The sequence below is a fragment of the Sarcophilus harrisii genome, chromosome 4, assembly GCF_902635505.1.
Source record: "Sarcophilus harrisii chromosome 4, mSarHar1.11, whole genome shotgun sequence".
In the NCBI taxonomy this organism is placed as follows: domain Eukaryota; kingdom Metazoa; phylum Chordata; class Mammalia; order Dasyuromorphia; family Dasyuridae; genus Sarcophilus; species Sarcophilus harrisii.
The window spans coordinates 10694042-10719732 of NC_045429.1; the positions used below are offsets into that span (position 1 = coordinate 10694042).

Here is a 25691-nt window from a genome sequence, read left to right on the forward strand (position 1 = left end):
GCCTGCTTCGGTTCCCATCTTAGTTTGGGGGAGCCCTTGGATGAGAATCTCACCCTACTGGGCTGATACTCCGAGTCGGTACAATGGACTCCATCACACAGGGCTCAGCAATGGTACCGAGCAGCGTCGCTAGCTCAAGTCCCACACTCTAATTATCCAGTTGCTAAAACTACTAGTCAAAGGGTACACGGTAACTTCACAGAGCGACACTCGAAGCAAACCAGAAAGAGCACGGCCGGCATGTTTCTCTGAGGGGGTGAAGGAAGGATTTCACAGGAGACACTGATTTTCGAGGGGCCTTGAACTGGAGAGGGAAAAAAGGAGCCTGTGCCCTGCCAGCAAAAGCTTAGCTCCATTCTGAGTTCATGAAGCTGATTCAATCCCACATCTCAGCAAATCTGATTTATTACATCTCTGTCGAAAGGACCTCTGGCTTCCGAGGTCTTTCTTTGCCTTTGAAACCAGGCTCCAACATGAAACCACATAGAATCAGTCTTTTAAATAGAGATTCCTCCCCCCCCCCAAAAAAAAAAAGAAATTGAAATATCATGACTCAATGATTCTTCTTTCCTCTAAGGAACAGTAGCAATACACAAATATACACAAATGTTACAATATCCCCCTAAATCCCAAGAAATTAAATTCTGGCCAAATAGATTGCTACCCTGAGTCAAACATGTCACTATTAACCCCCTAATTTACATGTGGGGGAGTTTCTTTTAACCCACTCCAGCAGCTCTTTGCCCGGTAGAGAAATAAATAGTCCCCCCAGCACAGATCCTGGATAACATGGAGATAATGCATGATCTTCTGCACTGGTAAAATCTAGGCTGGGAACATAAATTCTGCCTGTCATCTTAAAGAAGGCCAACAGTTTCGCCTCATTCCCTTGTGGGAAAATGGAGAGAGAAGGGGACAAAAAAAAAATCAAAGCCAGCTCTAGTCAGTCTGTTTATTTCCCCATCAGTTTAATGGCCGGGTGTGTTTTAGAGGTGTCCTCGGGCTGTTACTCTCTCAGGGATGAAAAGGCAATTAAATTCAGCATAATATAGTTCATAATGCATCCACACAGGAAAAAGTTCCTCTTTCCCCTAAATCTCCAGCTTGTCAACACCAGCGGGGAGTTGTCCTTTCATGACTGACAGAGGGCCGATTGCACAGGGTTAATAAGCCTTGGTGCAGCAAAATGGGGCTTGGAGCTGGTGAGGATGGGAAGCTTCGGAATATTGTCAGATCTGACAGAGCCCAGCAGCCTTTCGGGCCGGTTTCATATTTAAATCCGGAGATTTTTGCTCAAATGTTGCCAAAGGGAGAGACGGCCAACCCTACCCCAATGGTAGTGGGCTACTTGGGTCCAGAATCAGTCAACTGAAACATAGCTTTACTCTTGACAAAACAACTCAGATGCAGAGGGAGGCAAAAATAGCCCAGAGTCTGATTCTGAGTTGTTGTTGTTGTTTAAAGAAAAATTCACCTAAAAAGAGACAGGTCCTCGTGTGGGTAACTTTGTCAATGACCTCTCTTGGGTAATGCTGAATTCAGAAAATGAGTTTCCATTGTAAATGATTAATCAAGAGAGCCCAAGGAGCCCAGCCCAGAAAAAAACCACCTCCTCTCTCCTAACTTATTTGCAAGCTTTTCCCTGGGAGGAGATTTCAGGGGTCTCTCTCTCTCTCTCTTTCTTCTCTCTCTCTTTCTCACTCTGGTCCAAAAAACGAAAAGGGAGAAATCTGGGTGCTCCCAGCGAAGGAGAAGCCCCGGGATCTGATTCCTGAATCTGCCTCCAGGCTGCTGCAAGTGGACATGCAGCCTTGGAGCCTGGCAAGAGGCTGCAAACAGGTCCTGGGCAGGAGCCCCGTCTGCACCCCGATTTCAGGGAGGACCACGGCTCCCAGACATCCCGGGCGCCCCCGGGCCTGAGGAGCCAACCCAGGGAACGGGGCAGGGGGAGCACCTACCTTCCATCATGGTGGCAGAATCGCATTCCTCAATTTCCAAGGAGCCTGGAAAAACACGGGAAAATAGGATCCTGGTTACGGTGGAGTCCCCCTGCCCCCAGCCGCCCCCCCGCCGCCGCCAGACGGGAGCCGGACCCCGAGCGGACGGAGCTGCTGCCAGCGAGCGCAGGCCGTGGATGCGGCTGCCCTGGACCACCTCAGGATGGCAGGAAGATGCTGGAGAGAAAGGGACAGCTCGCTGAGCTCACACGCCTGCCAGGAGCGCAGCCAATCCCTTCCTGCCTGTACCTTGTCACATGGTCGGCAGCTCGCATCTCCTGACACAATACCCCTGGAGAGCGCACAAGAACCTATTTCTCATCCCCATCCTCCGGGCCCCCCGCTCTCCCCCCCCTCCCCAGCCTCCCCAAACATACAAGCCTGCTCCTACCTGTGACGCACTTCCCTCGCTGCCCCGGCCGCCTCTAATCCTAGTGCGGCGGCCGAGCGCGGGCAAGGGGATTAATGCCCGGGCCCTGGCAGATGCAGGGGTGGGGGCGCGGGGCAGCTGGGAGGGACCATTCCTGCAAAGGGCAGCCCGGGAGCCCCGGGAGCCCCGAGCGCGGCTCCGGCCCTGCGGCTCCCGGCGAGGAGGCTCCGGCGGCCGGGGCGCCCCCAACCCCCACACGCAGCTCCGGGAGGGGAGGGCGAGGGCGACCTGGCCGGACCCGGCGGCTTCAGCCGCTCCCCGCGATCCCAGACGGAATCAGCCCGGCTGACGTCACTTCGTCAACAAACACTCTCCCCCCCCAGGCACCCCAAAGGGGCGATGCGGAAGAAACCCCCCCCAGCCGCCGGGGACCGACAGGGCCCAGCCCCCGAGCCCAGGGCCAGGGATCGTCCTGGACACAAAGAAACAAAAGGGAGACCCCGCGGGGACCGGCCTGGCCCGGCTGGAGGTCATAGGGGAGGGGGCAGGGCAAAGGCACAGAGAGGGAGCCCGAGTGGGGGAGCCCGGCGGCCCACGGCGGGGAGGGGGGGGGTCAGTGCTGCCCTGCACGGAGGTCGGTGCAGCAGCAGCGGCGGCGGCGGCGACCCCCCCTCCCCTCCCTCCCGTGGGACTCTCTGCCCTTCTTTGGGGAAGATGGGCACTGGTTCCTAACACTTCCTCTGGGAAAGCTGCCCACGTCAGGTCCAGCGTGGGGACCCGGTAGGTGCCATCTGAGAAGAGATAGGTGACAAGTTGTGAAAGGGGCAAGGGAGAGAGAGACAGAGGGGAAGAAAGAAAAAGGAAGGAAGAGAAAGAAAGAAAAGAAAGGAAGGAAGGGGGAGGGAGGGAAGGAGGGAGGAAGGAAGGAAAGAAGGAAGAAAAGAGAAAGCGGGAGAATAAAAGTACTTGTTCATTGAAAAATGAAAAAAAAGAAGATGAAATTGGGGAGGCTTTTTGTGGGTGCAGGGCTGCTGCAGAGCCAGGTGGAGGCTGCCTTCCTGGCAGGTGATTCCTTCTTTCTCTCCGGCAGTTGTGTCTAGCTCTGCCCTCCCAGAGTTCAGCAGAGTCAGTGTCTCAAAGGGGCCGTAGGAGCCTTTCTGCTTGAGCAGGTACTAGCTGGTTTCCGGCTCTGCAGTGAGAGACTTTGTCCACCTGTAATATGGCTGCTTATAGAGATGGGGAAATGGGAGGATGGGGGTGCCATTAAGATCACCCAAGTTCAAATCCTGCTTGGGACTCAGCTGCCTGATCTGTAAAATGAGGAAAGTTAGACTAGATAGTCCGAAACTAGGATTCCCGTGAAACTCCAAGGCTGGTGGCTCTCCTCCTCCCTGGAGAGACAGCTTGGCTCCAGAGTCAAAGTCCTGGGTTCAAGCTCTGACATAGCCTGGCTGTGTGACTCTGAGCAAGTCATGTTGCTTCTTTGGCCCTTAATTATCTCATCTGTAAGATGGGATGAATTAATATTTGTGTCATAATGTTATTTTTGAGCCAGCCTGGTTCAGAGAATAGACTTCCTGCCAGCCACCTATTGGCACAGAAAACCACAAATGAACATTATCTGTGTTACGTTGTATTGTTATTTATTTTGTTAAACGTTGCCCTGTTCTATTTTAATCAGGTCCAGGCCACACGCCAGGTGCTTTACCTAGAGCATAGATTTGACACCTTTAGTTTAGAAGGTAGAGTGAAGAAGAAGCTGGGTTTGAATGGAGCTTCTGACAATTGTTGGCTATGTGACCCTGAGTCACTTCCATCTTTTCATGCCCTAGATATCTCCCTAAAGTTTCTAAGAGGCAGAGCAAGTGCTGATCAGCTAGGCCAGAAGGAGGCTCCATTTTTACATCCATGAAACAAGAAGTGGCCTCCAAAAACCCAACCGAACCCAACGGGCCCGATAGCTCACATGATGTAGCCTCAGTGGACAAACCTTTTATTTAACATCTCACTGTGTCTGAGAAACAAGAGATACAGAGACAGGACTGAAAGGTTCCTGCCCACAGGTAGTTTATATTCTGTGGAGAGAGTAACAAGTATCTCCATAGGTCTAGAGAGGTGATTTTTTTGTGGTGGAAGGGGGAAAATACTTAAAACTGAGCTTCGTATATCAGAAGAGGCTTGCCTACATTAAACTCATTTAATCCTCCTAACAGCCCTATGGGATAGGCATTTTACAGGTGAGGAAACTGAGGCTGGGTAGTGGAATGTTATTTGTCCCTGGACACATCACTAGGTAAGGGTTGATATGTGAGACAGGATTTAAATCTACTTGAACTAATAAGACAGTTGTGAGAAGTGCTTTGTGAATTGTAAAGTGCTTTAGAAATGTGACTCCCCTTTCCCCATTAGCCACAATTTGAGAGGAATTCATATAGGTTGATGACCTTTGTAAAGAACGTTACAGTTTGTGGACCATATTTCCCTTCGTGATCTCTTTATAGAGATTAACAGGAGAGAAAGAGAAATAAATGCTAGACAGATGATCCTGTTTCTTAGGGCCCTTGAAACCAACTGTAGTAGGTAGGTCATGGAAAGAGGCATTTCATATATACATATATATATATACACACATACACACACACACGTGTGTGTATTAACAATATTATGTGTCATTATTACATGTGATATATAATTATAATACACTTATATAATTATAATTAAATATACAAAAGAAGATTCACAACTGGCTTTTTAAATCAAAAGTGCAAAGCACTCAAGCTCCTGTGTGGATTATCCTCCCTATTTACAGAATGGGAATGTGAGCTGCAGCAGGAGTTTGTGACAAGACCACACAGCTAGAAAATGTCAGAGTTATACTTTGAAGGCAGGCTTTCCTGACCTCAAACAATCAATCAGCAGGCATCTATTAAGTTCCTTCTATGTGTCAGGCACGATTTGAGGAAGGAAGAAGGAATCCACCTCTGATCTCAAGGATGTCATGTTCTCTTTGAGAAGAAACCAGTGCAAAAGAACTGGAAGAATTATGGCTCTGGAGTTAAGGTCCAATTACCATCGGTCAATGACTCCTTCATCCCTACTGGTCTTAGATTCCTCATCTGTAAAGGAGGCAATTAAGACTTCTTGACCCCTCGGGTCTCTCTAGATTGCCATACAACATCAGAGAAGTTCATATAAAATGGGTATAAGCCGAGGGCTGCTGAAGGGAAACAGGGAAGAGATGAGGAAAGAGAAGCCTTTTCAGAATCCTCTGGCACTAAAGGCAGACACAGCCATGCTTATGTCAAATATATCATTAGAGAGAGAGAGCCCTACTCATCTCACTGTGTTGTTGTGAGGCTCAGAGAGAAGGGAAAAAAAGAGGCAGCATCACAAAGTGTGTTGGACACAACAGAGAGACCTGGGTTCGAATCATCCCCCAGACAAAAGTTAAGTCTGTAACCCTGGTCTTTTCTGATGCTGCTGCCTCTCAGCCAGAAAGGTCTTTTTTATTAAAAAAATAAATTCTATGTTCTGCTGTACTTCTCCAATCCAGTTTATCAGAACTTGATTTGAGGAACTATTTCAAAACGCCCTCCCAAATGAACTGTGTGAAATGATGTAAAATAATAAAGGGAGTAATTAAGACATAGGTGGTATAGTGGATAGAGGACTCAGTCTGGAGTCAGGAAAACTTTAATTATTTTATAATATATTATATATATAATATATATATATATATATATATATATATATATATATATATATATGTATTATCTTCCTGAGTTCAAATCTGACCTTAAGACACTTTCTAGTTGTGTGACCTTGGGCATCCTCTTTGCCTTAAGTTTCCTTATCTTTAAAATGAGTTGGAAAAGTAAATGGCAAATCACTCTAGTACCTGAATAATTAAGATACATTCAGGTGAGTGTGTCTGCCTCTTCTCATCCCCCTGCCAATGGGGGAGGGGAAATAGAGATTCTGGGATGATGCAAGAGAAGGTACCACCCAGGAGCTGTGAATGAGGTGGAGCTGGGGAGGAACTGACCTGGACCAAGATGTGTCAAAAGGCAAATGTAACATTTGAAAACTCTGCAGTCTTTTCACATCACTCTTTTATTTCATTTCCTTTTTTTGCTGAGGCAATTGGGGTTAAGTGACTTGCCTTGCCTGAGATCAAATTTGAACATGGGTCCTCCTGACTTCAGGTCTGGTGCTCTATCCACCACGCCACCTAGCTGCCCCTACAAAACTATTTAAATCTCTGCATCCTCTGAATTTCTGCGTCCTGTGACAAAGCACCGGTACAGCCACCCTAGTCAGAGATGTGCTCACCCTGATGTGCGGTGGGTTCTATTTGTGGCCATCTCATCTCATAGACTGGAAGCCCCTCAAGGACAGGGATTCAAATTGGCTTTTTTCTTACCTCCCTCCCTCCCTGCCTGGCACAGTCTAGGGCATTTTTTGAACCACGTACTCTGCCCATCACTTGTTCTTTTTCCCATTAGGACTGATATTTATTTAGTGCTGATAATGGAGAGCTCCCTTTCATCTTTTGTAACTGACATTTGTTCTCACTGAAAAAGCTGAGGATTACTAAAAGTAGATAGAGCTAAAAGGGAAGATAATGAAAAAGATTGTCTTTAACAAAATAAACTGGTGGAGCCACAGTCACCCACTAGACTGAACAAATGATGAAAACTGACAACAAAACTACTTTTCCCCCTGGGAGTACATAGATCCAATGTCCTCTGCTTTTCAAAAGGCAAGTTTCCCAGATACTTAGAAGAAAGCCACTGAACTATCTTCCCTAAAACCCCTCACGATGATCGTGTTTTAAAGGGGCTGGGGATTTCAGAGCAAATGCCATTTTCACCTGCAATTCCACAAAGATTTTTTTTTCCCTGAGCACAGACTAAGCTATCATGGGATAGCAGAAGAGGGTGAGAGGGAAGAATAGGAGAAATAAGAGAGTGTCTGCCCTCTCGGAACTGATAATCATTTTTCTAGCCATTTGTTATTATTCCCCTGCATGTCTATATTATGCCCCAAAGGGTCCCCAAATCTGAGGTTATGTCCCTGCTGGGAGGGCACCTTCCTCCCCTAATCTCTGGCTTTTTCAAGCTCTTTTTTTCTGACACCATCCAAATGGTTAGTGCTCTGGCTCCTGACATCACAAGATACCAACCTGCTTCAACCTTCACACCCCATCAGAGCATCTACTTGTAACATCTTTCCATCGATCCAGCTGTTCCAATGGACCCTCCTCACCCCCAACCTGTCCACTTTCCTCTTTCTCTGGCTGCAGTGATCAAACCCAAAGAATCATTGCCTTTGGAAATCCCACATCAGCCGGCTGTTTAAAACACTGACTCAGCCTCCCTTTTATGCCTCAGATCCCAATCCTCTTCTGGGCCTCTAATCCCATATATTTGCTGCCCTCATCTTTTAGAATATATATTCTTTAAGGGAAAGATTATTTTATGTATCTTCCTTTCCAGAGCTGAGTACTAAGTAAATCCTCCATAAATGCTTTCTCTCTCGTTCATTCATTCATTCACTCACTCCCTCCTTCCACCAACCTGCTGCTTAAACAAAGAGGCTTCTGGTCACTTTAGACAAAGTTGGCAGACTGGCTGGAGAGAAGGAAAGAATGAAATCATATTAGCGCTCCTATTTTTGTAGCATTCTAAGGTCTAATTAGGTCAACAAGCATTTATGAAGCACCTACTATATGCCAGGAACTGTACTAAGTGCCAGGGATACAAAGAAAGACAAAGACCTCATAATCGAATAGGGAAGACAACCGGGAAACAACTATAGACAAATAAAACAGCTGAGGGTGAGCGACAGGGGGAAATGGGACCCAGGAAGAAAGGGGCTGATAAATTGAATTATGTATGCTATGTTTTCATATATATTTATTAATGTATCAAAAGGTAGACCCCGCTACTGTGGGCTGGGAAGGGAGGGAAGAAGGGAGACAGTTCAGAACTTAAAATATAACAACAAATAAATTTAATCTTTTTTTTTTTTAAAGAAAGGTGTGGAAGTATAATTCTCCAAGGGGTTGTTTACAAGATTGGCACCAGACTCTGTGAACAGGGGTCCTCATGGGGGGTAGATGGAGAACTGAGCCTGGAATCAAGTCCTGAGTTCAGATCCAGATGCCGACACTAGCTTTATTACTTTGGGGCAAGTCACTTCACCTTGTGACTCAGTTTCCTCAACTAGAAAATTGGAATAACAATAGTACCTATCTCTTAGGGTTTCTGTGGGAATCAAATGAAAGAATAATTGTGAAGGACTTAGTACAATCCATAGTAGGCACTAGATAAATGCTGATTCCTGCCCATCCTCCCCATCATGCACAGGGAGGAGGAAGCACTGACAGCATCTATGGTGACCCACCCTTCCTCCCTCTCCCTCTTCCTCCCCCAAACATAAACATTCAGAGATTAAAGTCACTTCTTCCAATGACATCCCAAAGAAACCATCTGCTTGGTTTGGAGAACAGGTGTAGAGTGGAATGAGAACTAAATGAAACGTTAGGTAGGGAGGGAGAGAAATTAACTGATGGCAAAAAAGGTCATGGAAGGAATCTGCTCCGTGGCTGGGGGAGGAAGCGAGACTTAAAGAAAGCTGCATGACACCTATGTTGTGAGTCATAGAAACCAGCTATTCTTAGCAAACTTTGTTTATCTAGACCTCCTACCTTATTAATGAATAGCTCACACAGAGAGGCAGGGAAGAGTTTAAATGATAATAATAACAGCTAACATTTATATAGCATTTAAAGTTTACAAAATACTTCATATAGAGCCATATCCATATATCTAAGTATATGTATATATATATGTGTGTGTGTGTGTGTGTTTGTATAAAGGTATATGTATATGTGTATACACAACACACATATGTGATTATATATGGATGTATATGAAGTATTTTGTGTATATGAAGATACATACTTATACACACATATATATATATACACATGTATGTATATGTCAGATGATATCTTATGTATAAGCATCAACAACCCTGTGAGGCTAATGCTATCATTAAGCCATTTAATAGATGAGCAAACTGAGGCCAAAGTCAAATATATTTAGAGCACTCCTATCTGTCCACCTTTCTCATATATTGCTAATATAAGTATTATAATCCTTATTTTATAGATGAAAAATGGAGGCTAAGAAAGGTTAAACAACTTTTCTTCTAGTTACTCAGCTACTACAATATTTGTGTGATCTTGGTTATTTTACACCCCCAGCCTCAGTTTCTTTATCTGGGAAATGAGGGGAGGGATTTTCCAGGATTAGATTGTATAAGTGCTGTGATTCAGTTTTTTCATTTATAAAATGAAGCTGTGAGACTAGATTATTTCTAAAGCCTCCAACTAGATTTTCTGAACAAATCAACAAGCATTGGGGTATTTTCCTGGGAATGAGACTCAGGATCTTCATGCTCTGAGTGTGAGGTGTTTTCCTCTAGACCATGAATTCAAACGTGGGGGACCTTTCACTGTTAAGGAGTCCTAGCCAATGGAAGAGCTACCTCCCCTTGTAAAGCATCCAGAACCCCATTGGATGTCTCCAAAATATCCACACTGAGATAGGTGGGGCAAGGACCCCTTTTCATGGAACCTTCCAAAGGGAGGGAATTAGAATGCCCTGAGCTCTGAGTGATGATGAGGATGAGTCTGCTCAGACACAGTGCTAGATGATATACAATTATTATCTCACGAATAGCTGTGCTTCAAATTCACCATACTTTCCAGCTAAATGCAATGTACTTTGGAAGGAAATATATGGAAAAACTCAGCTCTGCAAGTTTCATTAAAGCCATTTATAAAGACAGTATCGTCTTAGCTCATTTACATTACTCTGTAAAATCTCCACTGCTCTTCTCCATTATGTAGCATCGGTCCTTGTTTTTCTCACTCTTTGGTCTTGGGGAGATTGTTTAAAAACCCAAGCAGGATTGGGGTATTTAGAATTAAACTAGTTCTTTCCTTCTCCCTCCCAGGTCACCATCCAGGGCAGCTATGATACCATCTGCAGCAGGTTGCCCATTCAATTGTTTGAAAAAAAAATAAGAACAATAATTGCAACAACAATAATTATTTCATTTTAGTTGACCTTACCAGAATCACAGAATTAAACAGCTAGAAGGTACCATCTAATCCAGGGGTCCTCAAACTTTTTAAATAGGGGGCCAGTTCACTGTCCCTCAGACTGTTGGAGGGCCAGACTATAGTAAAAACAAAAACTTAGTTTTGTGGGCCTTTAAATAAACTTCATGGGCCCTGGGTGAGGGGGATAGTCATCCTCAGCTGCCGCATCTGGGCCGCGGGCCATAGTTTGAGGACCCCTGAATTCTAATCCAATTTCTATCCCCAACATATGCCATTTTTGACATCCCAAACAGGTGCTCAGGTGTTTGAAGCCTTTCAAGGAGGAGGAGCCCACTACCTCTCAGAGCCTTCTTCCACTTTGGGACAGTTCACGTGCCTAGAATGTGTTTCTTGGCACCCAGCCTTAGTTGATCTCTTTGTAACTTTTAGCTATTGTTAGTTCTGCACCCTGGGGCCAAATCTAAATCTTCTTCCACATTAGTATTTGAAAAGAACTACCATGTCCCCCCTGAGTCTTCTCCAGGCAAAAAAACCCAAAGTTCTTTTAGCCCATTCTCAGATGGAGTGGACACAAAGCCTTTCTTCATCCTGGTTATCTCTTCTGAATTCTCTCCAGCTCATCAATATCCTTCAGAACACATGGTGTCCAGAACTAAACACAATACAACATAGGCGGTCTGGCCAGGGCAGAATGCAGAGAAACGGTTACACCTCCCTATTCCCAGAAGTGATACCCCAACTGCTTTAGCCCAAGATGATATTAGCTTTTTTTGGTGGCTATAGTACACTATCAATCCACAAGGATCTTAAGATCCACTCAGATATTCAGAGATCTTTCAGAGTAACAGCTGTGTAGCCATGACTAAAACTTCTACTTGTGAAGTTGATTTTTGTATACAAGCGTGAGATTTTATATTTGTTGTTCTTTAATTTCATATTGTTAGATTCAGCCCATTACGCTAAACTGTCGAAATCTTTTTGGATCCTGACTCTGTCATCTGGTGGGTTAGCTATCCCTCCCAGCTTGCTGTAATCTGCAAATCGGATGGGCGTGCCATCTGTGTTTTATCCAAGTATAGTCTGGGTGCCTCACCGAGCTCCACCTTTCCCCAGGCTCCCTCTCTCCCAACTGGGACTGGCCTGTCCGTCCCCAATCGGCACCCATCTTTGGCAAGCAGAGACCCTGAGGGGGCCTACACCACCTCAGAGTCTCTCTCGGGATCCTAAGGACACCGGTGATATAAGGATGGTGTATCCCTACAAGCCACCGAACTATATGGACATGTTTCTCATTTACACCAAAATCAATCAGCAACAATAACTCTATTGACTCAAGATATAAAACAAAAAAGATAAGGCAAAAGTGATAATGATCACAGCGTTAATCAGCAAAAAGCAAAGGCAGGAGTAATTCTTCAGTTCAACAGAGGTAAAAGCAAGGAGAATTCAAATACTGTAATCCAACCATAAACTTTGGTCACACTGTTTAGAGTGGCACAGGAGTATACCAAACCAAGCTGCCCCTCCACTAGGTACTCCCCTCCAGTTGTCTCTTCTCTTCTGGCCGACAACTTCTCTTCTATCTCTGGCTGATGAAACAGTGATGAGCACTTTTAGCTCACAGACACCCTTAAGAGTCTGCTGAAAGAGCATGATGCTTTTATATAGTCCATTGTACTTGCTCGGTGACTTGCAGATCCTTTAAACCAGAGAATTACAAAGCTCCTCAGGTTGGCTCTCTGGGCAATGCAGATAAGCCCAGGCAGATCTTCACTCAGTGGGATTCTGCTTTTTCCAATCAGCTTTTATCAAACCATGGCTCTTTTCTAATAAGCACAGCTTGTAGCAAAACAGATGCAAAGCCTGTCTTTCTAACCCAGCTTTTACCTCTCAAACCCTTTAAGGTAAAAGTACACTCCTCAAAGGTTTCCACTATCAATTTGCAGATGGTTTTAGAGAGAAATATGCTCAGATAACTCTATAAACCACAAGAGATGAGGAATCATTTCTTTTCCAATTAGCACAGCGGCTAAAAAGAGTTTCTTTTTCTGACCAACTAATCAAACAGTGCTTTGTTTCCCCAATAGGCTTAGCAAAACATCTGAGAAACCTAATTTTCAATATTCACCTATTTCAGCTTGATTTTTTGATGACTGAATTACTGAAAGTTAGGCTCTTCCATCACCCCGTTTCAGCAGGGGGTGGGTGGGTGAATGTATGGGGTGCTCATGGAGAATAAGCACCTATGGAGTGAGAGCTTGCTTAGTCCTTTCAGGATAGCTCATCCACTTTAGGTGTCTGTCACCCAGCACTCACGTGTGGCTCCAAGAAGGTGTAGCAAGAATTGGTGGCCACCCTTGATAAAACTATCTTGAAGATGGGCTAATCAGTGCGAGGGATGAATGACCTCATAAGTGAATTATGGGTAGGTCTATTCCAAGTATATGAAGACTTTCCCTGGTGGAATGGAGTCATGGAAACACATTGTTCCAATGGCCAGAAAAGTGAATAAAGCAGGTGCTGTGGAGTGCTTAGAGCTTGCTCAGACAATTAAGATACCCAGGCCTTCATCACCAGTTATTTTGACTTTTGTCCTCTAGTGGACAAGAACTTCAATGACCTTGGAAGATGAGAAGAGGGCTGATGATTTTGGGCAGCTGTCTCAACTTATGTCCAATTCATGTGCAAGTCAAGACGTAAGCTTGATGGCTGAGAGCAACTTCTTGCCTCTCCTTCTATGTCTTCTCTCCCCAGATTGCTAAAATATTCCCTGCACTCAGTTTACTCTCCTGTTTCTTTTTCTGGCCCTCTCTTCTCATGAATTTTTGTTTGTAGCCTCTGAGTCAAATCATTGCCTCCTCATAAGCAGTGACTCATCTCTAACTAATGATGTGAAAGGGAATGATTCCACTTTTTTTTCTCCAGACATCCTTACACAATATTTTCACAGTCCCCATTTTATTTATTTATTTTTTAAGTTATAACAATCACATGCAATAAGCTGAGGGAAAAATCATGACTTTCACTCATTGTTACCTTAGTTGTTATATTTCCTCGACACAGCTCTCCTCGGTACAGTCTTCAGGACAAGTCGCTATCTGCTTGTCAGAACCTTCCACGTCTCTCCTGAAAATTTTGCCTGAGAGGTTTTTCTTAGATACTTCCCAAGTTGATTTGTACAGTTTTGCTGTCATGTACGCTTAAGTCTGTCTCTTCAGCAACCAAAATTTGCACACATAAAATACAACATTGGTTAAAAATGGTAAGCCACGACATCAGTATTATACGGCGATCACGTCTAAAGAACGTGACTCTTTCCAACAATGTGATGATTCAGGCCAGTTCCAATGATCTTGTGATGAAGAGAGCCATCGGCACCCAGAGAGAGGATTGTGGGAATTGAGTGTGGACCACAACATAGCATTCTCACTCCTTTTGTGGTTCGTTTGCATTTCGTTTTCTTATTTTCTTTTCTTTTTGATCTGATTTTTATTATGCAATGAGAGAAATGTATAAATATGTTTACACATATTGGATTTAACATCTATTTCAACATGCATATGCATATATTGGATGGTTTGCCATCTAGGGGAGGGAGTGGGAGAAGGAAGGGAAAATCTGAAACATAGGACTATGGGAGGGTCAATGTTGAAAAATTATCCGTGCATATGTTTTGAAAAGAAAAAGGGAAAAAAATGGTAAGCAGCACAGGGAACCAGAGATTTCTTGTCATGTTCTTTAGAGATTATTGTTGTGGTGTCTCATATCCATAACAACAAAGCCATTGAACTATTGAATAATAATAATAAATCACATTGATGGAATACTTTTTTGCTCATTGCATTCCAGGAACCTGGAAGAGTGTTTTGCATATGGTAGGTGCTTAACAAGTGTTTTGTGAATTATATCACACTACTCTGTCTTGGGAAGGAACCCTCAATGACCCCATCTATGTGAGAGCTCCAGTCATACTCACATAGTCACATACGCACAAGAGTCATTTTGCTATATAACAGAGTATAAAAATAAATCCGTGGTTAAAGTGCAGAGAAATACAGGCAGCTCAAACAACTAAATATATTGAAAAACAAAAATACGGCCACAAAATCTTCAGCAGATCGACTAGACTCTAAAGATTTGAGATTTTCAGTTTGCTCCTGGGACTGGCCACCATCAACTCTGCCATCTCCCTTTCAGTGGGATGTCGGGCTTTTTGCTCAATGTGATTCATGTTCCTATTAACGTTTCTCTAGCAACCCTAAAGCCAGAATGACTGCTGCTCTTAGTCCATCTTATGGTGCAGTAATTTACTTTTATTTTTAGTTGTTAAAATGTTAGGATTTAGAGAGTTCCATATTTAGATTGAGTGGCACTCTAGAGTAATGGGAATTAGCCTGGATTGGGAATCTGGGAACTTATATCACAGCTCTGACATTTGATATCTCTATCTCAAGCCATACCTAAGGCAAAGCAAATGGTGCTTTCTCTCAGGGTACTGACACTTAAAAGGTGCTAATGTCATATGGTATCTCATTACCATATGGATTGACTGGTTTTGAGACTTTCCAAGTAGGGCTGAAGGGAAGAGCCCTAAATCCCTCCCAAAGCCTTCCTTTATAGAGACATCAAAAATTTCCAGGTAACACTTAATCTTACATGATTCTACTCTAGGGAACATCCTTGCTCCTTGCCGGATACCCCGCCTCTCGCACACAACACTTTTCAACTTTCTTTTGCTTGTTGTCTTCTTCCATAATATTATATATTCTTTGACAGCAGAGACTATCCCCCTTTTTTTTCTAATTTCTATCCCTAGCATTTCAGTACAGTGCCGGACACATAGTAGGCACTTAATAGTTATTGAAATAAATTGAATCAATGACATTTGGATTCCTCCAGAAAGTAGAGATAATCGAGCATAGCAATGAGTTAGCAAAAATAACAATCCAAACAATAATAGCTAATAATAATTAGCTGTCTATGTGTCTGTGTGTCTATCTGTGAATATACATATATGGATTTGATCATTTTTTAAGTTTAAATATTATTTCAAAATTTCAAAAAAAATTATTTCAAAATTTTCCTAGATGATCTCATTTTAACCCCTCTTAGGTAGATGATGTTGATACCTCCCCTTTTAATAATGAAGAAACTGAGGCAGACAGAGACTGAGTGGCTTGCCTATGCTCATACAGGGCTATCCAATGTGTTATCTAGCTAATTCTAGGGGAGAGCTAACCAGTGAAGCCCTTCCTGTTCCAATGACTTTGCTCCTCCTCCGCTTGACCGTGCCCTGTTTCCTCTCTCTTGTTGTCCACCAGGGATGCCTTTCAGGCTGCTTCTACCAACTGTGTTTTATGGGGCTTTCCCTGAGCACCAGATTTTCTAGTTACAGCTCTGCCTGTGGGAGCCTGGGTAAGTCACATTCCAGGTTTCAGTTTTTCCATCTGTAAAATGGAGATAAATGGATTAGATGGTAAGCTCTTTGAGGGCAGGGGTTATTTTTTTTTTTTTTTGCCTCTTTTTGTATCCTCAGTGCTCATTACATAGTAGGTACTTAGTAGGTACACAGTAGGCACTTAATAAATGTTTATTGATTGATGAAGGAAGGAAGGAAACAAATTTATTACACACTTGTTAAGTACTAAGAACTGTACTAAGTTTTGGGATACAAGTATAAAAGTTGAAACAGTTCCGCTCTTCTAGGAAGTTACATTCTAGGGGAGAGATGGTATACATAACAGGTGGGGGTTAGGGAAGGGATATTTGATCTGGAAAATCACCGGATGATGAATGAAACCTAGAGCGTCCCTTTTCCAGGGGAAATGATGGTGAAGTAGAATTGATTATTGTTCTCAAAGAAGAGGTGGAAAACGGGGGAGGGAGGAGATACTTATCCAATGGGCTGGATGAGTGGATGGATAGGAAACCTGGTCCAGCCTAGGACAAACCAATCAGGACAGCTGGGCAAAAGGGCAGGAGACCCTCAGCTGGGCTGTATGGGTCCCCCAGGGAATGGCTCTCAGGGTTTCTAGAACAATGCTGAGTGAGTACCCCGGGTTTTATAGTGAGTATGTTTGTTCCCTTTAGTTCCTGCACCTCAAACTTCAGTCTTCCCATTGAGCAGCCAGTTTAGAAACCGTGTGCATTCTGGAGCAGGCTCATGTACCTTCACGCAGCACAAGTAAGTCCATCCCTGCCCTGATCTACCTCTAGTGCAGCTCATCCTGGAGGTTGTAGCCTGGACCTCACCTTCAGCCCCATCGTCTCCTTAGGGAAGCCTCAGCTTCTTGCCCTCCCATGGAACACCCTGGGGCTGGGGCTCAGGACTGTCCCCCCTCTAGCACCTCTCCTTGCCCCATGCTCCCAGATCACTCACCATGGCCTGCGGGGAGATGGCTGCGGCCCCCAAGCCTCAGATTCAGATGAGAAAAAGGCAGACAAGTGAGTCATGACAATATCCACTTCTAGTTCCCAACTGAGTCAGGCTTTCAGTCCATGTGACAGGCCTGTGATGGAGCAGATGCTTCGGTGGCCCCTCCTACTCCTGCCTGTTCCCAGGACAGCTCCCATCTGGGTTCTGTTGACAAGGTACCTTCTGGACACTTGCTGCTGAGCACCGGGAGCTTATGGCTCACCCAAGGAGGAGGATTTGCTTAAAGCCGCTCAATCCACAGGTTTCCTCCCCTAACCCTCTCTCAGGTCAGAGCGTTAAAAGCCCGGAGTATTTTTGGAAATGACAAAATCAGCCAACGGACTCTGCATTTTCCCTGGTGCCATTTGCCAGCGATCTGCAATCAGAGCCTGACTGAGCCTCGGCTTTCCTAGGGATGGCTTCCAAATCAAAATGCAGAAAGAGAAGCGCCTCTCACACATGGCACATGATCACACTGAGGCTCTAACTCAACTGAATTAAACAGAACCAACAGATTAAAGGTCTGCTACAGGTGACGTGCGGCCTGGCGCCCAAGGGATGGTCTTGAGGCTCTGAGGGATCAACTGGCTTCCCGAAGAGCTGGGTGTCTGAGGGAGGACATGACCTAGGTTTTCCTGCTGACCTTCCATAGGCTATGCTTCTCTTTGTTGGGAAGAGATAGATAGATGAGACAGAGACAGAGACAGAGACAGAGACAGAGAGAGAGAGAGAGAGAGAGAGAGAGAGAGAGAGAGAAGGATATAGATAGAGAGATGGATAGATAGATTAATGGTTGGATGGATAGATATAGATAAATGGATGGATGGATAGATGGATATAAATAGATGGATAAGATATAGATGGATGGATGGATAGATATAAATAGGTAAATGGATAGATGGCTAGGCAGATAGATACATGGATAGATATAGATAGTCATAGATGCACACATACATATATATGTACATATATTTTGCTTTGTCATGTTCAGTCACCTAAGCTCTTTGTGATCCCATTTGAGCTTCTCTTGCCAGAGCGGTTTATTTCCTTCTCCAGGTCATGAGGCAAATAGGATTAAGTGACCTAAGCAAATAGGGTCACAGAGTCTGAGGCCAGATTTGAACTGGGGGAGAAGACTGTGCAAGCCCGGGGCTCTGGCCCCTGTGCCACCTGGCTGCACCCAGGGGCACATGTATATGTTCTTTCTATGTGTGGGTAGTGTGTGCAGATAGATATCCCATATACACAAATACACATGCATGTCCCCCATTTGTGTATATACATATATGTATGTATTGTGTGCATATACACATATATTTATATAAGTATCTCTCTTTCCTGTATCTGTATCTGCAATTCTATGTATTTACACATATCTAGAGACTTGCACATGTATTATGGATATGGACACACATAAAATATATCGTTATTCCTGGATATACACTTGCGTACACGTTCTTATACAATAAGTAGCATTTTAAAAGTGGCATTTTACAAATATTGTTGCATTTTTGTCTTCATTATAACTCTAGGTCTTCTTATCCCTATTTTACCATTGAGGAAACTGAGGCAGAGATTTGAGTGACTGACCCAACATCACACAGCTTGTCAGCATCTGGGGTCCTTTTCAGGTACCTTTAACCCCTGAGCTACAAGGGTTTTTCCCTATAGTGATTAAGTGACAAGGGAGGTCCTGAGGGGAGGCAATGGTCAGCCTTTTGGCCCTGGGAATACAAGACAACGGCCTAGTTTCTGCCCCAAGGAGATTGCGGTCTAAATTTCCATTTACTGTGAATGGACAGGACAAGAACACGGGTGTGAAGGGAAGAAAGCATTTATTAGGCACTTAGTGTGTGTTAAGCACTATGCTGAGCACTGGAGACGCATGTATACACTACACATCCTAACACTGGTGTATGTGTGTATCCTTGAATCCATATATGTGCATGGAACATATACACAAACCCCTGCCCTCAGGGAGGTTTCAGCTGGTAGATGGAGGCAGCCCAGCTGGACAGAAAGGGCCCCTGGGAGCCAGCTTTTGGTTAGGAACATTCAGCAGAACCATGGACAGCCCCTCCTTTCTGAGAGCAAAGGTGGCATTGATTTGGTTATAATTTCCAAACTGCAGAAGGGGAGGATGGAAGGTGCTCACGGACTGGGGCAGCGGGCCTCAGAGCCAGAACCGCACGGGCCGGGGCAGCAGGTCTCAGAACTAGCATTCTGGAGCAGAAAGGGTTAAGTCCGTGCAGCATTAGCTCTGGTCCTCCAGTGGATGGATAGACAGATGGATAGATATAAATGGATGGATGGATATATCTATATCTATATGTGGATATATAGATATATAGGTGGAGCAGGGGGTGCAGTCTGGAGTCAGATGGACTCCAAAAGGAAGGAAATAAGAGACAAAGATGGTCACTCCCTGATCCCCAGCCCAATAGATGCTGCAGGGATCCTTGTGCATTGGGTGACTGATGGATTCCATGTATATTTGAAGAGGTACAGATTGCCCTCAATTATGGGGTGCAGTCAGAGGGGCTTCCCGGAGGCATCCGCAGCCACACTGAGTACTGAAGGAAGAGAACTGGTTCTTGACACAATAAAAAGCCTCCCAGAGCTAGTGGGGACTTCAGAGGAGATGGATCCGACTTTCTCATTTTATCGAGTCACAGAATACAAGCCGGGGTGGGGTCATTGTAGCCATCTTTCAGCTCACCACTGCCGGGGGTTGCCTTAACCAATGATTTCGCCAGCCTTGCACAGCCAGTGGGCTGGACATTCTCCGTTCCTGCTGGCAGGGATGAGCTGGTTTTCTTGTGTCTGTGTTCTTGGTGCTTAGCACAGTTCCAGCCACAGACAGATCCTGGAGTGGTTTGCCATTTCCTTCTGCAGATTATTTTACAGAAGAGGAAACTGAGGTAAACGGGGTGAGGTGATTTGTCCAGAGTCACACAGCTAGGAAGTGTCTGATGTCAGATTTGAACTCTCAAAGATGAGGCTTCCTGACTCCAGACCCAGCCTTCTATCCATTGCACCACCCAGGTGTCCACTGACTTATGTACCATATGGAAGATACAGAGATAACTACCTTGCTCCCAGTGACATATGGAGTCAGAGGAGTGGAATTATACTTTGTCTTTCTCTGGCTTGTAATCTCAGAAAATTCAAATATTCTCTTTGGGCCTCAGTTTCCCTTTTTCTCTCATCTATAGAATGGACTCCCTGACCTTGAAGTTGGTTCCTTTCAGATCTAACTCAATCAGCGATCTCATGATCTGCAATAGATTCATATCCTAGATTTTCTGTACTTTTGGGTCAAGCCCCCACTTTTCTAGATCTTGTCTATCCAAGAGAAAGGAGTGGACAAGATGGTGTCTAACATCCATTTTAGACTAAATCCAGTGTTTCCATTCTCTCCTTAGAAGGGAAGGATAATAAGGGGAGAGAGTTGAAGCCATCACAAGTCAGCCTTGAATAAATGGAGACTTAATTATTAGGTAGAATGTAATGGAACACTGTTGCATCATAGGAAATGATGAAGGGGATGGTTTTAAAACTACCTGGGAAGATGGAGCTAAACAACAAAGGATGTGAGAACTGAGAAGGCAACTGATACCGTGACAATATCATAAAAATAAATAATTCTGAAACATTTAAGAATTATGATCAGTGTAATGATCTACTATGTTCTGGAAGTCCAGGGACAACATCCCTCACACACAAAGAGGATGGACTGAATATATAGAGTGAGACTTGTGGCCAATGCATGCATTTATTTGGCTTGATTATGGACACTTCCTATGTATTTTTTTTCTTTTAGGGAAAAGGAAAAGAGGAAAGAGAGGAAATAAAGGTGTGTTAAATGAAAAAAAAAATAAAAAAGCTGGGTATAGTTCAGAGAGTCTCAAGATCCAGAAGCACCCCCTTTGTTCCCCACGCTCACACCTGGCTTCGCTTTGACACCTTGCAATGTCTGTCTTGGGACATTACCGCCATTACTTGAGACAACTGCCATGCGGAGTGTGAAGCAAAAACCATGTTCTAAAGGGACCTTTCAAAGACAAAGGGAGATCCAATTAACCAGAACGCTAAAGGGTCAGAGCAGAAATCTGGACGTACCTTGGAGACTGGCCGTCATATTTTGCTTGGTTTTTTTGGTGACATCTCGGATATCATCCCTTCTGGTGACGGGCTTCTTTCTTCTGAAAGCTACGGGCAGAGGGGGAAACAGGAAAGTGATTTCGAATAACACGACTGAGGTCTTGCCCTCCTACTGTTTCAGGAGTAACTGCCTCTCCTCATTGATGAGTTCCAAGCCTGAAGCTTTAAGAAGTTTCTCAAGGTCTGAGTAGGGCATTTCCCACATTTTACAGCTGAGACTCAACAAGCTTCTTATTATCATCATTCTATTTGGGGGGGAAAGATAGAACTATCATCTTATTGATTAGTTAAAAAAATTTCCTCTCCTAAAGCTGGCATCATATATATATATATATATATATATATATATATATGTATGTATTTATATGTAATGTGTATATGTGTGTACATATGTGTATACAGCTTTGTATGTTGTGTACATACATGTGTACATATAATATATGAAGGCAACTTGTGAGACAGTGAATAAAGTACCTGGAGTTAGAAAAAGTCATCTTCCCCAGTTCAAATCTGGCCTTAGAGAATTATTAGCTGTGTGACTCTAGGTAAGTCATTGAACTCTGTTTACTTCAGGGGTCCTCATTTTTAAAATGAGCTGGAGAAGGAAATGGCAAATCTTTCTAGACTCTCTGCCAAGAAAACCCCAAATGGGGTCACGAAGAGCCAGCTATGACTGAAATAAATGAACATATATATGTTTATGTATATAATAAATGTATTATATACATATATATCTTCTGAAAGCTTGAATATCTAATATAAAATAACAATCTAATTCAAACTGAAGAGAACGGAGAAAACTGCGAACATTTTCTGCCAAATCGGATTCCACATAGAATAGTCATCATGTAAAATGAATAGCAATAGACATATCAAGTAGATAATGAAAAACAAAAACAATTTTCCCCTATATCAAGAAATAATAGAGCCAGAAAGCAATGCTATTTGGTGGATACATGCATAAATAAAGTAGGAGTATCAAAAGCAAAATAAATGTAAGAGTTAACGAAAAAGGAATCCATTTGCCCTCTTCGGTATCATCAAGATTTGTGGGAGGAGACCCATGACTGAAATGTGCTTATAAAAGGACATAGTTTGTTTATTTAAAAACAGAATGAAGAATTATATTAAATATTAACAAGTTATGCTCATAAGAGGAAATTTGGGGACCAAAGTGGGGCCCTTTGGAGAAGGCTAAACAGAAGCTATATAGTCACCAGACTATACTATAGACCATCTAGACAGAAGGGAGAAATAGCAGTTGTGGAAAAAGAATACAAGAATGCCATGGAGTGACAATTTCATTATTCAAATAGTTCTAGGTAAGCAATATTACTTTTATCTCCCTATCAGATTGCCAGTTCCTTGAAGGAGAAGAGTTTAGGGATGTATTTCTAACTCATAGTGCAATATGTGATATACAGTAAGTGTTTGTTTAATTCTTAGTGATTGCCTGAATAGAGAACTCTCAGGGTCTTTCCCCAGAATGGAACAGCTGATAATTTCTTGTCTTGATGATAATCTCTTCCTTCAGTGATCAAAAAAGCGGAAGGGGAGCTGTTATTCTGGGCTTGATTTTGAAAAGAGAGGAGAAAGTCTGCTGAAGAGAAATAAGGAAAGTGGCTGTTGGAAAAGGGAAGTCAAGGAATGATGTTCAGCCGCTACTTGGGGAGAGCAGATTCCTGTGAGTGCAGAGCATGAATCTGCAAGATTCTGTGGGATAGCAAGTGGAAAATACAATGGAAAAGTCAACCCAGAAGGGTTAGAAATTCTGAAGGCACCCAACAATGTCAATCTAATGAAGAGTTATCCAAACAGACAGAGCTTGGTCAAGTCATTTACCTCTGTGTGCCTCGGTTCCCTCCTTTGTTTAAAAAAAAAGGGGATGGGGGGTTCTGAACTTGCTTGTCTCTGAGGTCACTACTGCCCTAAATCTATGATGCTCTCTTGCCATCTTTTAGCGGTGTGTTCTTTGACACTTTTTGTGCCTTAGTATTCATTCTCTTTCCTGCCTACCCAAGCTGGTGAAGAGCCCCCCAGCCTTGTTCTTAAGGCTGGGGTCACCAGCTCTGCACTGGAACTGGGTGGGAGCTGGTACAACGTTTACTCTGCTGGCTCAGACTCTGAGAAGTCAGCTACGGTCTCCTCTGTGTCCCGGAGAGACATCACGGCAGGACTTGAATTTGACATGTTATAGACGCAAAAACTGAGATTCACAGACATGAAGTGACTCATTCAAATGCATGGTGACTACAACTCCCCCCCCCCAGCTCTCCTCTAGCTGAGGAGCCGGCCATTACCCCACAACTCTGGCTGGTTCTTTCTCCCAGTCTAGAAATTCGGTGGCTCCCTTTCCATCTACTTGACATTTAAATCCCAGTACAGCCCGACTCATCCTCCCTTTCCCATCTTACTATACATCCACATACATACAAGGACGCCGGGGACACGAAAACCTGCTTGTGAGAGAGCCCATTGTTTCATTTTCATTGCAAGCATTTACCCCCCAGAAATTGGCAAAAGCTCCTTGCCAGGACTTGATTTATTGCTTTGTTGATTGATTAGGCTCAAGAAAGCGAAGGAGAACTTTGATAATGCAGATTAAATGTAAAAGCTGTCCGATGTATTTTCCTCCGGACAGCCAGTTAAACATTGACTAGTGCCCCCCAACTTCTCTCCATGGTCCATTCCACTTGTTTTGCTTCATTCCTCACACCCAACACTACATTCGCCTTTTCCATTTCCTCTGGGGGGGCCCCCACTGCAGGTTGACTGTGGAGGTGCCTTAAGTTTCAAGGGAAACTCCAGAGACAGGTTTGGGGTTTTCTTGGGCCAAGACCCCCCAGGGCAGAGCCCCTGGTCCTTCCCATTCAAGAGTTGGCCGAGGGAATCCTGGGAGAATCCGGCCCCACCCCTCCAAGTGCTTGGGACATAACTAACGTTCTCTGCAGGCTATGGAAGCATCATACACAGCTGCTGCTGCTTGTGTGGGGCAGGGGATGTGATGGGAGGGAGTAAAGAGCAATGTATGGACTTGGCTGGTGAGCAGGTGCTTTCTTAGCGCTCCATCTAGTGTCAGATCTTGGGAAATACGTCCGTTCAAAACCTGAGGAGATTAATGCTGACACACTGCAAGAGTGAAAGAGGGAGGGAGGGAAAGGAGAGAGAGAGAGAGAGAGAGAGAGAGAGAGAGAGAGAGAGAGAGAGAGAGAGAGACAGGGGAAGAGAGAGAGAGACAGGGGAAGAGAGAGAGAGACAGGGCGAGAGAGAGAGAGAGACGAAGAGAAAAGAGGAGAGAGAGGAGAAGAGAGGGAGAGAGAGACACAGACAGGGGAAGGGGGCACAGAGAGAGGGAGGGAGAAAAGGAGTACAAATTCTGCCTTAGATACTAGCTATGTGAATCTGGGAAATTCACTTAACCTTTCTTAATCTCATTTCCTTATTTGAAAAATAGTGGAACTAATAGCATCTATCACAAGACTATTGTAGGAATCAAAAGAAAAAACCATAAAGCATTTTGTAAACATTAACATGCTTTATAGATAATGTTTTTTTAATATTCTTATCATCCTTATGTCTATAATACATATTCATTGTGGATTTAAAGAAGAGAGAGAGCTTAGCATTTTGCTAAAAAAACAAACAACTAAATATTAAAGTCAGTCATATCTTAAGCAATTAAGCAAACCCTGGATACAGTCAATAGAGCAAGCTATGGGCCTATAAGTTAAGGAATATTGCCTGAAAAGGAATGGCTCTTGAGAAGCAGGAAGGGGTTTTCTCTCTTTCCCCCCTGGATTTGCCATGTCACTTTAAAGGACTCAAGGTTAGAAGACCCTTTGCAGAGCAGGGCATCTTGGAGAAGAGTGCTAACTATGGATTCAAGCTAAAGTTGACTTTGGCAACCAAAGAGTTAAGTTGTGGGAAAAAGCAGACTGGCAGACAGGGAGCAACCTTCTGATTAGACATATTGCACCTGAAGTGGAAGATAAGTGGGTTCCTGAGGACTCCATTAGAAAAATACATTGGGACCCAGAAAAACTATCAGGTTGGCAGATATTTTTAAAATAATAAAATAAAATATTGCTGATGAATCAATTACACGTGAGTTATCTTGGCCACATGTTCCTTTCATGTGTCCTCTTTATTACCATTGTAGTCTGTTCGCCCATGTACTTCCTGCAGACTCTGCATTTGTGTCCTAAGTTTAGAAGGGGAATATCTTGTAGCTTTGATTCTTATGACAACATTTTAACAATAAATGCCTTTGCTAGGGTCTGATGGCCGCCTATTTTGTCTACCGGATGACTATTAGTGGGAATCATATTGATGGGGGCTCATGTTTGTAGTATTAGGAGACTACACACACAGGTTACATAGAATATGGGAGTCCCGTCATTCTCTGGATCCTTAAGCATGAGTAGAAGTTGGGGTAAGTAGCCTAGAAGGCGTCCTCCACTAGGAATCACAAACGCAATGGAGTCCCTCCCTTCAAGGAACTTATGTCTTACAGGATGATACAACACGTATACAGACAAGTAACTACAGAATGTAGACAAGGTAAATACATAGTGATGGTGGGATGTTACCAACTGAGGAATCAGGACA

At 43.8% G+C, this 25691-nt stretch overlaps 1 protein-coding gene across 20 annotated transcripts in view; it reads right to left on the bottom strand.

The window, feature by feature from the left end:
- SGIP1 (SH3GL interacting endocytic adaptor 1) overlaps positions 1-25691 on the bottom strand; it is a 271977-nt gene that overhangs the window by 220839 nt on the left and 25447 nt on the right. For 18 of the 20 annotated variants that reach the window (XM_031968951.1, XM_031968947.1, XM_031968949.1 and 15 more), the window contains exons 2-3: positions 21042-21131; positions 1959-2003 (exon numbers count right to left, since the gene is read on the bottom strand). In XM_031968951.1, coding sequence (XP_031824811.1) covers positions 1959-2003; positions 21042-21131 — 135 coding nt within the window. Of the gene's footprint in view, positions 1-1958; positions 2004-2388; positions 2869-21041; positions 21132-25691 lie in introns of those variants that run through there. The other 2 variants (XM_031968945.1, XM_031968941.1) reach the window with 2 other exon arrangements.